The following is a 14526-nucleotide window of genomic DNA, read 5'->3' as shown; positions in this document are numbered from 1 at the left end:
CATCTTCCCAGCCAAAAGAAGGAGAATAGTAAATGTATTAAAAAGCAGCTCTGCAGGTTTATTGTTTTCATATGACTCATATTTTGAAAAGGCTTTAGCTTGAAATGTTCCTGCATTGGAAATGTCCGTTAACCAATCAGGTAGAACGGATGGCATGTTTGAAACTGTGATCTTTGTTTTGAGCATATGCTGTGCTGGTATTAATTTGAGGTCGGCTCCTGGGGGCTGCATAGGTAATTGTTGTGAGCAGGTGTAGTTTTTATTGAACCACCTTTTTGTCATTATTAAGCAAGAGGCTGATCCAACCTGCCAGGGGGTTGATTTCAGGTGGCCAGATGTCTTTTTTTTTATCGTTCAAATTGGCTTAGCTTGATCCTGCCTCTCTACAGGTTTTGACCTTGTCAAATGTGAGGAGCCGGGGACGCCTAATTATGGCTTCAAAATCCAAGACGATGGCCATTTTGCAGATACATACGTTTTGTACAGTTGCAATCCTGGATACACCCTGCATGGAAGCAGCACGTTGACGTGCCTCAGTGGAGACCGTAGGGTGTGGGACAGACCACTTCCATCTTGTATTGGTGAGTTTACAACATCAATTATATAAATGACCCTAGAAAATAATATGTACACATCTAAAACATTTCCATATCGAGTGAATGTCTTGCTGTACTTTGCAAGAGAATCGTTGTTTTCACATTTGATCTTTCATGTGAAGGTTTTCTCTTCGCCGTTAAATGTTTTTTCAGGGAATTTCTTGAGTTCCTATCCCTCACAAAAACCTGTCTAAGAGTCTCTTAATTGGTTGTCAACATTTGTCATCATTTCTAAATCTTCAGTGAAAAGCAGGTGAAAAAAAATATCAGTGTACTGGAAAGGATGAGCATCAAAACAACCCTTAAATACCTCAGATATATTTTGCATAAATGCTATGAATTTAAACTTTGAAACGTATACATGGAAATTGAAGGCTTAGTTATGGAAAATAGTAATAGTTATGGAAAATAGTAATATAGTCTGATACATGCGCAATGAAATTTAGACTTAAAAGCTTAAAATAAATACATAAATACATATATAAAACAATAAATTAGTTAGTTAAATGATTTGTCAAATCACATTAAAATAATTCAATCTAATGGATCAGGAAAGTTTTATAGCGTTTAGTGATAAACAGGCATTTGGCTGTGTTTCTTTCTCTCTAGTCTTATGCAGTTTTGCCCAAGGGGTCTTTAGTTCTCTTTTACCCTTCCATATATTTGGCTTGGATTTATATAGTTTTGGCTTCAGTAAATTTTGATGATAAAGTTCAGCAGTTGCACCATTCTTTGCCCTCTTCAACTCATGCAACAAGTTGTAATCCAAGAGAGATCAGCAAATGGGACTTAAGCAAAGGGAATTCCATTAACTATTCATAGATTAATTTACACTGCAGTGCTCAAGGCACATGCACCATCACAGAAGAAAGGTGATGAAGTTTTTAACATGTTTCCCAAAGCTGATATTATATTCAGTATTTCAGTATGTAGAGTATGCAGACCCTCAGAGATTTCTTAACCAGACTGATAATGCTTGGACCTTCTGGTGAACCTGGTATGAGACAGCATCCCCATTGATAGTCTGATGACTTTAGACAGATATTACAGTTGAAGTTGGAACTTCAAGATTTTTTTTTTTTTTTTACTTTTTTAAAGAATTTGTCTAAATATGACCTTAAGTATCATGTACCCTACTTTAATCCACAAATACCTTGACACATTAATTGGTGAACTGTATATCAAGTAACTAGGGTTGCCACCTTCAGCAAGCCAAAATAGGGGACACCCATTCAGGTTGTCCTAAACCTAAAGTCCTAAAGTTATTTTTTCTGTTGAACACAAAAAAAGATACTTTGAAGAATGTGAGTAACTTAACAGGCTGGTCCTCAGTAACTTCCATAATAGAGAAAAAATGCTATCAGCTATCAATGCTCTAACTTCATTTGAAATTAATTTCATTATAATTTCTATTAGCAATACAAACGGTTCAAAATACTTATTTGTTGATCCAGCTTGTTGGTCTTTGTGAAATATGGGACAAATCGGGCCCGTATTGATTTGATATGGGAACACATCATTTTACCCTAAAATACGAGACGATTCCGTATTTTAAGGTGGCAACCCTACAAGTAACTAGCTATTATCATCTGATACATCACTGTACCATTGTACCACCAAGTAATTTATTGTGTGATGAAAAGATCATGTCATCGGATCACAAAAATTGTAGAGAGTGGTAAAGTAATTACAGTAGTAGTTAATGCCTAATCATAGTTATTAAAATGTACAAAGGTTTGCATACTACACAAAACAGTCCCACAATGAATGCATCGAATATTACATTTACATTTATTCATTTAGCTGACGCTTTTATCCAAAGCAATTTACAATTGCTAGATATGTCAGGGGTCACATGCCTCTGGAGCAACTAGGGGTTAGGTGTCTTGGTCAGGGACACATTGGAGTCTCACAGTGGATTCGAACCCTGGTCTCTCACACCAAAGGCATGTGTCTTATCCACTGCACTAACACCACCCCCAAATTAAACTTTATTGTACAATTTATTACAAATTCATGATCTCAAATTATATATATATATATATATATTTACATTTAATCATTTAGCAGATGCTTTTATCCAAAGTGACTTACAAATGAGAACAATAGAAGCAGTCAGGTCAACAAGGGAACAACAACAGTATACAAGTGCCATGACAAGTCTCAGTTAGTCTAGTATAGAACGCATAGGTAGTTTTTTTTTTTTTTAATTAAAAGACAAGAAAATAAAAAGTGCTACTGTTAGTTGGTTAAGTGCAGGCGAAAAAGATGAGTCTTTAGCCGTTTCTTGAAAATGAGTAAAGACTCAGCTGTACGAATTGAGATTGGGAGGTCATTCCACCAGCTGGGCACAGTCCAGGAAAAGGTCCTTGAGAGTGATTTTGAACTTCTTTGGGATGGTACCACAAGGCGTCTATCACTTGCAGAGCGCAAACTTCTGGAGGGCACATAAGATTTAACCAATGAGTTTAGGTAAGTTGGTGCCGTGCCAGTGGTCGTCTTGTAGGCTAGCATCAGTACCTTGAATTTGATGCGAGCAGCTACCAGGCTACCAGGCCATTGTAACCTGAGGAGGAGAGGAGTAATGTGAACTTTTTTTGGCTCATTGAAGACAACCCTCGCTGCTGCATTCTGGATCAAGTGCAGGGGCTTCACAGTACATGCAGGAAGGCCCGCCAGGAGAGCATTACAATAGTCCAGTCTGGAGAGAACAAAAGCTTGGACAAGAAGTTGGGTGGCTTGCTCTGACAGGAAGGGTCTAATCTTCCTAATGTTGTATAAGGCAAACCTGCAGGACCGGGTAGTTGTAGCAATGTGGTCTGTGAAGCTTAACTGATGATCCATCACAACTCCTAGGTTTCTAGCTGTCCTCGAAGGAGTAATGGTTGATGAGCCTAGCTGTATAGAGAAGTTGTGATGAAGCAATGGGTTAGCTGGAATCACCAGGAGTTCTGTCTTCGTAATGTTAAGCTGAAGGTGATTGTCATTCATCCAGCTAGAGATGTCACTCAGACAGGCTGAAATGCGAGCGGCTACCGTCGGGTCATCTGGTTGGAATGAGAGGTAGAGTTGGGTGTCATCAGCGTAGCAGTGATAAGAAAAGCCATGCTTCTGAATGACAGATCCTAATGATGTCATGTAGATTGAGAAGAGAAGTGGTCCAAGTACTGAGCCTTGAGGAACCCCAGTAGCAAGGTGGTGTGACTTTGAAACATCACCCCTCCAAGACACACTGAAGGATCTGTCAGAGAGGTAGGACTTAACCCACAGGAGTGCTGTTCCAGAGATGCCCATCTTTCTGATGGTGGACAGGAGAATCTGGTGATTAACAGTGTCAAAAGCAGCAGAAAGGTCCAGTAAGATGAGTACCGAGGATTTTGAAGCTGCTCTTGCTAGTCGCAGGGCTTCAGTAACCGAGAGCAGAGCAGTTTCAGTTGAGTGGCCACTTTTGAAGCCAGATTGGTTGCTGTCCAGGAGGTTGTTCTGTACAAGGAACATAGAAAACTGGTTGAACACAGCTCGCTCAAGTGTCTTTGCAATGAATGGAAGAAGGGATACCGGTCTGTAGTTTTCAAGAAGCGCTGGATTTAGAGATGGTTTCTTGAGCAGTGGGCTTACCCGAGCCTGCTTGAATGCTGAGGGAAATGTTCCAGAGTGAAGAGAGGAGTTGATAACGTGAGTAAGCGAAGGTATGACTGAAGAAGAGATCGCTTGAAGGAGGTGAGTGGGGATCGGATCAAGTGGACAAGTAGTAGGATGATTGGACAGGAGAAGTTTGGAGACGTCCATCTCTGAGAGTGGGGAGAAGGAGGAGAAAGAGTGTGCGTCGGTCATTGTGAAGTTGTCCTCAGTCTGCGGTGTGGAGAATTGGTCGCTGATATACATATATATATATATATACAGGTCCTTCTAAAAAAATTAGCATATTGTGATAAAGTTCATTATTTTCCATAATGTAATGATAAAAATTAAACTTTCATATATTTTAGATTCATTGCACACCAACTGGAATATATTGTTTTAATACTGATGATTTTGGCATACAGCTCATGAAAACCCAAAATTTCTCAAAAATTGGCATATCATGAAAAGGTTCTCTAAACAAGCTACAACCCGAATTCCGGAAAAGTTGGGATGTTTTTTAAATTTTAATAAAATGAAAACTAAAAGACTTTCAAATCACATGAGCCAATATTTTATTCACAATAGAACATAGATAACATAGCAAATGTTTAAACTGAGAAAGTTTACAATTTTATGCACAAAATGAGCTCATTTCAATTTTGATTTCTGCTACAGGTCTCAAAATAGTTGGGACGGGGCATGTTTACCATGGTGTAGCATCTCCTTTTCTTTTCAAAACAGTTTGAAGACGTCTGGGCATTGAGGCTATGAGTTGCTGGAGTTTTGCTGTTGGAATTTGGTCCCATTCTTGCCTTATATAGATTTCCAGCTGCTGAAGAGTTCGTGGTCGTCTTTGACGTATTTTTCGTTTAATGATGTGCCAAATGTTCTCTATAGGTGAAAGATCTGGAGTGCAGGCAGGCCAGGTTAGCACCCGGACTCTTCTACGACGAAGCCATGCTGTTGTTATAGCTGCAGTATGTGGTTTTGCATTGTCCTGCTGAAATAAACAAGGCCTTCCCTGAAATAGACGTTGTTTGGAGGGAAGCATATGTTGCTCTAAAACCTTTATATACCTTTCAGCATTCACAGAGCCTTCCAAAACATGCAAGCTGCCCATACCGTATGCACTTATGCACCCCCATACCATCAGAGATGCTGGCTTTTGAACTGAACGCTGATAACATGCTGGAAGGTCTCCCTCCTCTTTAGCCCGGAGGACACGGCGTCCGTGATTTCCAACAAGAATGTCAAATTTGGACTCGTCTGACCATAAAACACTATTCCACTTTGAAATAGTCCATTTTAAATGAGCCTTGGCCCACAGGACACGACGGCGCTTCTGGACCATGTTCACATATGGCTTCCTTTTTGCATGATAGAGCTTTAGTTGGCATCTGCTGATGGCACGGCAGATTGTGTTTACCGACAGTGGTTTCTGAAAGTATTCCTGGGCCCATTTAGTAATGTCATTGACACAATCATGCCGATGAGTGATGCAGTGTCGTCTGAGAGCCCGAAGACCACGGGCATCCAATAAAGGTCTCCGGCCTTGTCCCTTACGCACAGAGATTTCTCCAGTTTCTCTGAATCTTTTGATGATGTTATGCACTGTAGATGATGAGATTTGCAAAGCCTTTGCAATTTGACGTTGAGGAACATTGTTTTTAAAGTTTTCCACAATTTTTTTACGCAGTCTTTCACAGATTGGAGAGCCTCTGCCCATCTTTACTTCTGAGAGACTCTGCTTCTCTAAGACAAAGCTTTTATAGCTAATCATGTTACAGACCTGATATCAATTAACTTAATGAATCACTAGATGTTCTCCCAGCTGAATCTTTTCAAAACTGCTTGCTTTTTTAGCCATTTGTTGCCCCCCGTGCCAACTTTTTTGAGACCTGTAGCAGGCATTAAATTTTAAATGAGCTAATTAAGTGGATAAAAGTGTAAAATTTCTCAGTTTAAACATTTGCTACGTTATCTATGTTCTATTGTGAATAAAATATTGGCTCATGTGATTTGAAATTCCTTTAGTTTTCATTTTATTAAAATTTAAAAAACGTCCCAACTTTTCCGGAATTCGGGTTGTATTAACCTAATCATCTGAATCAACTAACTAACTCTAAACACCTGCAAAAGATTCATGAGGCTTTTAAAAATTCCCAGCCTGGTTCATTACTCAAAACTGCAATCATGGGTAAGACTGCCGACCAGAAGGCCATCATTGACACCCTCAAGCAAGAGGGTAAGACACAGAAAGAAATTTCTGAACGAACAGGCTGTTCCCAGAGTGCTGTATCAAGGCACCTCAGTGGGAAGTCTGTGGGAAGGAAAAAGTGTGGCAAAAAACGCTGCACAACGAGAAGAGGTGACCGGATCCTGAGGAAGATTGTGGAGAAGGACCGATTCCAGACCTTGGGGGACCTGCGGAAGCAGTGGACTGAGTCTGGAGTAGAAACATCCAGCGCCACCGTGCACAGGCGTGTGCAGGAAATGGGCTACAGGTGCCGCATTCCCCAGGTCAAGCCACTTTTGAACATGAAACAGCGGCAGAAGCACCTAACCTGGGCAACAGAGAAGCAGCACTGGACTTTTGGACAAATTTTGCATGTCATTCGGAAATCAAGGTGCCAGAGTCTGGAGGAAGACTGGGAAGAAGGAAATGACAAAATACCTGAAGTCCAGTGTCAAGTACCCACAGTCAGTGATGGTCTGTGGTGCCATGTCAGCTGCTGGTGTTGGTCCACTGTGTTTTATCAAGGGCAGGGTCAATGCAGCTAGCTATCAGGAGATTTTGGAGCACTTCATGCTTCCATCTGCTGAAAAGCTTTATGGAGATGAAGATTTCATTTTTCAGCACGACCTGGCACCTGCTCACAGTGCCAAAACCCCTGGTAAATGGTTTACTGACCATGGTATTACTGTGCTGAATTGGCCTGCCAACTCTCCTGACCTGAACCCCATAGAGAATCTGTGGGATATTGTGAAGAGAAAGTTGAGAGACGCAAGACCCAACACTCTGGATGAGCTTAAGGCTGCTATCGAAGCATCCTGGGCCTCCATAACACCTCAGCAGTGCCACAGGCTGATTGCCTCCATGCCACGCCGCATTGAAGCAGTCCTTTCTGCAAAAGGATTCCCGACCGAGTATTGAGTGCATAACTGAACATAATTATTTGAAGGTTGACTTTATTTGTATTAAAAACACTTTTCTTTTATTGGTCGGATGAAATATGCTAATTTTTTGAGACAGGCAAGGCAAGGCAAGGCAAGTTTATTTATATAGCACATTTCGTACACTGGTAATTCAAAGTGCTTTACATAAAAGAAAGTAAAATAGTAATGAAGAAAAATAATAACAAGAATAAAACAAGCAATTTTAAAACTTTTAAAATTATTAAAACTGTACTTATTTAAAATGAATTTAAAAGTGTGAAAAGTGAAAGTGAAGTGACATTCAGCCAAGTATTGTGACCCATACTCAGAATTTGTGCTCTGCATTTAACCCATCCGAAATGTACACACACAGAGCAGTGAACACACACACACACACACACTGTGAGCACACACCCGGAGCAGTGGGCAGCCATTTATGCTGCGGCGCCCGGGGAGCAGTTGGGGGTTTGATGCCTTGCTCAAGGGCACCTAAGTCGTGGTATTGAAGGTGGAGAGAGAACTGTACATGCACTCCCCCCACCCACAATTCCTGCTGGCCCAGGACTCGAACTCACAACCTTTCGATTGGGAGTCCGACTCTCTAACCATTAGGCCACGACTTCCCTAAAGACGTCCTTCGAGCCGGAGTCGAACCAGCGACCTAAGGATTGCCAACACTCCAACCTACAGTCCTCCGCTCTACCAGCTGAGCTAAAGCTGGGGATAAAACAGTTAGAAAATGATTTTACATAAAATAAAATAAAATAAAAAACAGTGAAAATATATATTGCAATCAGTTCGGACATTGCACAGTGCTCATTCAATAAATGCACAGCTAAACAGATGAGTTTTAAGTCTAGATTTAAATGTGACTAGTGTTTTAGCACATCTGATCTCTTCTGGAAGCTGATTCCAACTGCGGGCGGCATAGTAACTAAAGGAGGACTCCCCTTGTTTTGTGTGAACCCTTGGTATTTCTAACTGACTCGATCCTAATGATCTGAGTGCTCTGTTAGGTTTATATTCAGTGAGCATATCTGCAATATATTTCGGTCTTAGGTCATTTAGTGACTTATATATGAGTAAAAGTACTTTAAAATCAATCCTAAATGTAACTGGAAGCCAGTGTAAGGACCTGAGGACTGGTGTGATATGCTCAGATTTTCTGGTTCTAGTCAGAATCCTGGCAGCAGCGTTCTGGATGAGCTGCAGCTGTCTAATGGTCTTTTTGGGAAGGCCGGTGAGGAGCCCATTACAATAGTCCACCCTGCTGGTGATGAAGGCATGAACAAGTTTCTCCAAGTCTTGGCTGGAAAGAAAGATCTACTTCTTGCAATGTTTTTTATATGATAGTATGCTGATTTAGTTACTGCTTTGACATAACTATTGAAACTAAGGTCTGTCTCCAGAATCACACCAAGATTCCTGACTTGATTTTTAGTTGTTTGACCCCTAGAGTTAAGGTATGCATTCACCTTGAACACTTCATCTTTGTTTCCAAATGCAATGACTTCAGTTTTTTCCTTGTTTAACTGAAGAAAGTTCTGGCACATCCAACTATTAATTTCATCAATGCATTGGCAGAGGGAGTCAATGGGGCTGTAGTCATTTGGAGATAAGGCTAGGTAAATCTGGGTATTATCAGCATAGCTGTGATAGGCAATTTGGTTCTTTCTCATTATTTGACTTAGGGGAAGCATATACAGGCTAAACAAGAGAGGTGCAAGAATTGACCCTTGTGGGACTCCGCATGTCATGGACGTCCACTTAGACTTATGCTCTCCTAGACTCACATAATAACCTCTCCCTTCTTAGTATGACCTGAGCCATTTGAGTAGCATCCCAGAAAGCCCGACCCAGTTTTCCAGTCTCTCTAGTAGTATGTTATGATCGACAGTGTCAAACGCAGCACTGAGATCTAGCAATACCAGCACCGATATTTTGCCAGAGTCACAATTTAAGCGAATATCATTTATTATCTTAATGAGTGCTGTCTCTGTGCTGTGATGCGGTCGAAAACCAGATTGAAAATTGTCCAGGTATCCATTTGAGTTTAAGTATTTGTTCAGCTGATTAAAAACGACCTTTTCTATAATTTTACCTATAAAAGGAAGATTAGATATTGGTCTAAAATTGCTCAAAACGGTGTTATCAAGATTGCTTTTTTCAGGAGGGGCTTAACAACTGCATTTTTTAAGGAGTTTGGAAATGTCCCAGAAAGAAGTGAGGCGTTCACCACTTCTAAAAGATCTGCTTCTAAACAGTTAAGCACATTTTTGAAAAAAGATGTGGGAAGTGTGTCGAGATAGCAGGATGACGATTTTAGGTGCTGCACTATGTCTTCCAGAATCTTGCTATCAATTGCTTCAAAAATCGACATAGTATCTTTTTGATATTGTGGCCTAATCTGTCTGACCCTATTGATGATCTTCTCAGAAAAGAAGGATGCAAACTCATTGCATTTGCTGTCTGATAGCATTTCACTGGGAATCTGACTTGGGGGGTTTGTCAGTCTCTCAACAGTGGCAAAAAGAGTACGAGTGTTATTTAAGTTACTGTTTATAAGGTTTGAGAAGAAATTCTGTCTAGCTGTGGCTAGTTTCACATTAAAAGCATGAAGGCTGTTTTTGTAGATGCTATAGTGAATTTCAAGTTTTGTCTTCCGCCACATCCGCTCTGCTTTTCTGCATTGTCTTTTCATAGTCTGAACTGCTGTTGATCTTCTCCAAACTGATTTCTGTCTGTTTGTTTTCTTACTGATTATTATTGGAGCAATATCATCAATAACAATCTTAACTTTTGAGTTGAATGAATCAAGGAGAGTATCAACAGAGTCTGCAGAAATGCTTGGTGTTAAAGATATAGCCTCCATAAATAGTACACTTGTGTTCTCGTTTATGCATCTCCTTCTGACAGAGACCGATCTAGACAGGCATTTTGGGTTTTCATGAGCTGTATGCCAAAATCATCAGTATTAAAACAATAAAAGACCTGAAATATTTCAGTTGGTGTGCAATGAATCTAAAATATATGAAAGTTTAATTTTTATCATTACATTATGGAAAATAATGAACTTTATCACAATATGCTAATTTTTTGAGAAGGACCTGTATATATATATATATATATATATATATATATATTGTAATCTGTGACTTCCTTGCAGTATGTACTTTTTCTTCAACGGGATGGTAAACTGAGCTTGAACCAAATAGACTAATACTGTAAGTCTGATGAAGAGACTCAACTTTAGTAATTGCATGTGAGACACCTGAGAATGGTCTGGAAAATGGAGAATATTGCCTTGAGCCAACATTGTTGATACGGGGCTGACGAGTCGTGAGACGTGTGGATCCATGTGCAAGCTTTATTACACAGAGACATGGTCATAACAGGCATGGGTCAAACTCTGGCAAACAGGTTTATAGAGGGCAAGACAAATAATATTCCTAGGGTAAGCGTGGGTCTTCGATGAATGAACAATATCCAGAGTGCTAAGCAAGAGAGGTAATCCAGAATCCAGAGCAAAGGGTCAACAAGGCAAGAAAAAGACTAAACTATGAAAACTATAAACTAAGATAAGACTATGAAAACTATAAACTTAAACAAGACTATGCGAACTATGAACTGAAACAAGACTATAACAACTATAAACTGAAACAAGAAAATTAAAACTATGAACCACATCAAGACTATTAAAAATAAACAGATAGAGTGTCAATGGTTCATTGGAGAGTTAGAGCTCATCCCATCCACTTACAGTATATTATAAGAGTGATAGACTGCAACGGTTTGAGTTAAAAATCTTGGTTTGTGTTCTTCTGAAGAAACAAAGTCACCTACATCTTGGATTCCCTGGGTGTAAGCAGATAAACATCACATTTTCATTTTTGGGTGAACTATCCCTTTAATGATTAAAATCGAAACAGTCTAAAAAAATCTCCCTTTGTTTACAATGCTTCATGGTTTGCATTGAAGATGTATCCTTTAACTATGATGTCATCTTATATTTGAATTCTTCTTAAATATATACGGTGAATTATTATTTGTGTCATATTAATTCATTTCAAAGTAATTTATATTAAACTAGAACTTGATTTATTGTTTTGTTGCTTGCAAGCACTGATATTTCCTTCTGGAAATGCAAATCTAGTTAAAGACCTAAATTCTTGTGTGTGTGTGTGTGTGTGTGTGTGTGTGTGTGTGTGTGTGTGTGTGTGTGTAGCCGAGTGCGGAGGACACATTAGCGGCGCCACATCTGGACGGATCCTGTCTCCTGGTTACCCGGCCCCCTATGACAACAACCTTCACTGCACCTGGTCCATTGAGGCGGACACAGGCAAAACCATCAGGTACGAAAACTGGTGCTTGCAAACCATGTTAATGTTTTACCACCCCTTCTTTAATTTCCATATAATTCGCATATAACCTATAAAGGAGCATGGTGATTGCATTTCACCCCGCTGTGTGGCCTACCACTGGCTGGCATCTGTTCCTACAAGTGCATTACCATTACACAGAGGCAACAAGAATAGAGACACAAAAAGCGATAAGCCAGTTAAACCTTCAAAAATGGAGCAAAACTCAGGTAAGCCAATTTGGTTGATCCGTTTAAGGAGAATATGGCTTATAAGAGCAGATAAAAGGAGGCGTTGTAAGAGTGGGATGTAATCCATACCACTGGGCTTGAGTCATTTCATTTGAGTGCTACAGGTGTTTCAACTATTTCTATACATGCAGGGTCCAGAATGAATGCTCGCCAAGCACTGAATGCCAGTAAAAATTGGCTTTGGCGAGCAGAGTATGTGAGTGGAGTGGAGCAACAGCAATTTCCCCTCCGCGCTCAAAGCGTCTGTAATCACTCCACTACAACTCCACTCCATCTCTCGCTCCCAGCTCACCTCACAGGTGAAAGAAACCCCTCTGTGACTTCACTCCATAGCATACATTTGCACAGTAACTGTGTTTTTAACATCACCTAGGCTCAAGATGTATTAAGTGAAATCATGTTTGTGTAATTCTGTATAGTTTTAAGTGTTTTGAATTAGTATGATGACATGGTTGTTTGCATTTTTCAAAAGACTGCACTGAGAAAACAGTTTTATTGGTAACATTTAACTTAAGTTATATATATATATATATAATGTAAACCCCTAAACTGCAAATTTTACCAGGGTAACCCACCAATTTTTTTTATTTTTACCCCACTAGAATGCAATTTGGTTACACTTTATTTCGATAGTCCACTTTAGGCATTCTACTGACTATAAGTAACTTTGTAACTACATGTCAACTACATATCAACTAAATCTCAGAAATTTGAAACTACATGTCTACTAACTGTCAGAGTAGACTGTTAGGGTAGGTTTAGGGTTAGTGTTAGGGGTAGGTTTAGGCTTAGTATAAGTTGACAATAAGTTGACAAAGAAAGTGTTAGAAGATATTAAGCAGCCAGTCTACTAATACTACTACTACTAACTGCTAGTTGACATGTAGTTGCAGAGTTACTTACTGCTAGTAGAATGTCTAAAGTGGACTATCAAAATAAAGTGTTACCTGCAATTTTTACTGGGCGATCCCCCTCAAAACATGATTTAGCTAGTTTTGAGTAGCAATTGGGCGGGTTTTGTTGTGAAAACCTGGCAACCCTGCTTATGAGCAGTGTGGAGATATTTGAATGAATAACCCTGTGTTTGTGGAGAGCAGAACTGGTGGTTTTCCACCCACACATCCCACAGAGACAGTCATTGTTGTGACTTAAGTTGATCAGTTCTGTGTTTACATGCCAGCTGCAGTGCTGTGCTCGACTCGCGGAGGTCAGACTACAGCCCTGTTGAGTGTAAATAATATAAATCCCAGTGGCTCAGTATAGGAATAAATATATTCTGAAGGCCGTTGGGTTTGAGCTGTACAGTGCTGAGGAAAATATGTTTTGTTTGCATTTAGTAAGTATTATATTATTGGCAAAGATAATCCAGACATATTAATGAGGTCAAGTTTTGCTTAATCTTTTAAAACAAATCCAAACACACATGAAAAACCTATAATAATGATGTGTACTTTAGAGCTGTCAAAATGCATTTCACAGGAAATTGTGCTGCGTCATGTCCATACACAAAGAAATGTGGATTCAGCTGTGGGTAGCTTGGAGCTGAATGCTCTTTTGTCTTAGCAAACAAGTAAAAAATAATAATAAAGATGATAATGATCATTCAAAATGGCAAACTCCTGGGAATTACCTGGTACAAAAACAACAACGATAATATTATTTAATTGTCCATCAGCTTTGTTAAGATCTGTATCTGTGCCTTGAACCACATTCACAAGGAGCACTGTTATTCTGCAAGATGCATACAGTTTCTATTTTTAAAATAGAGAGCCATAAATCACATAGATTAATGTAGCTTTAATTATGAATTAATTTTAGAACATATCTTTGTGAACTCTGGAATTCTTGTTTGATCAAATAATTGAAATTAATTATATTTAAATTTGCAGATGTTTTGTGCTTATGAATGTCTTGCAGATGTTTTTGAATGTCTTTGAAAGAAAATATAGCAACATTGAATATTCTCAAAATGTTTGACCTCCCCAGCCTCCACTTCATAGTCTTTGACACGGAAGTGGACCACGACATTCTAAAGGTTTGGGATGGACCAGGGGAGAGTGGCATTCTGCTGAAAGAGTGGAGTGGATCGCTTTTACCTGAGGACACTCACAGTACCTTCAACATCCTCACACTTCAGTTTGACAGCGATTACTTCATTAGCAAGTCTGGTTTCTCCATCCAGTTCTCTAGTATGTATCAGCTTCTCTCTGACTGTGTTCAGAACACAATATAACTTTTATAGTGAATATCTTTGCATTAAGCACACTATACTGTATGCAACTTTTCAGTATACATGCCAATGCTGCATGGAGTACTACATTCTACAGTGCACTCACCTTGATTTTCTTTTACCAGCATACTGTCATGTTGTATTAGCATACCATTCTTTCTTGGCTCTTTTTTAATTTTACTGGACTGCCAAAAAAAAAAAAAGTTTTTAGATTAAAACTACAAAAAATCGTATTTCCAAGATGATAGATAGGTCTGTCATCTAAATGCAACGGCACACAGTGTAGTGTATAGTATGTTGTATGCTGTGCA

At 39.4% G+C, this 14526-nt stretch overlaps 1 protein-coding gene across 1 annotated transcript in view; it reads left to right on the top strand.

Moving 5' to 3' along the window:
- LOC132157446 (CUB and sushi domain-containing protein 1-like) overlaps positions 1-14526 on the top strand; it is a 636306-nt gene that overhangs the window by 477144 nt on the left and 144636 nt on the right. Inside the window, exons 24-26 of the mRNA XM_059566804.1 lie at positions 390-581; positions 11602-11728; positions 13972-14174. Coding sequence (XP_059422787.1) covers positions 390-581; positions 11602-11728; positions 13972-14174 — 522 coding nt within the window. The remainder of the gene's footprint in view (positions 1-389; positions 582-11601; positions 11729-13971; positions 14175-14526) is intronic.

The sequence above is a fragment of the Carassius carassius genome, chromosome 14 (genome assembly GCF_963082965.1).
Source record: "Carassius carassius chromosome 14, fCarCar2.1, whole genome shotgun sequence".
Classification (NCBI taxonomy): domain Eukaryota; kingdom Metazoa; phylum Chordata; class Actinopteri; order Cypriniformes; family Cyprinidae; genus Carassius; species Carassius carassius.
Note: the sequence above shows the minus strand (reverse complement) of the source record. Positions and strands in the feature narration are given on the sequence as shown.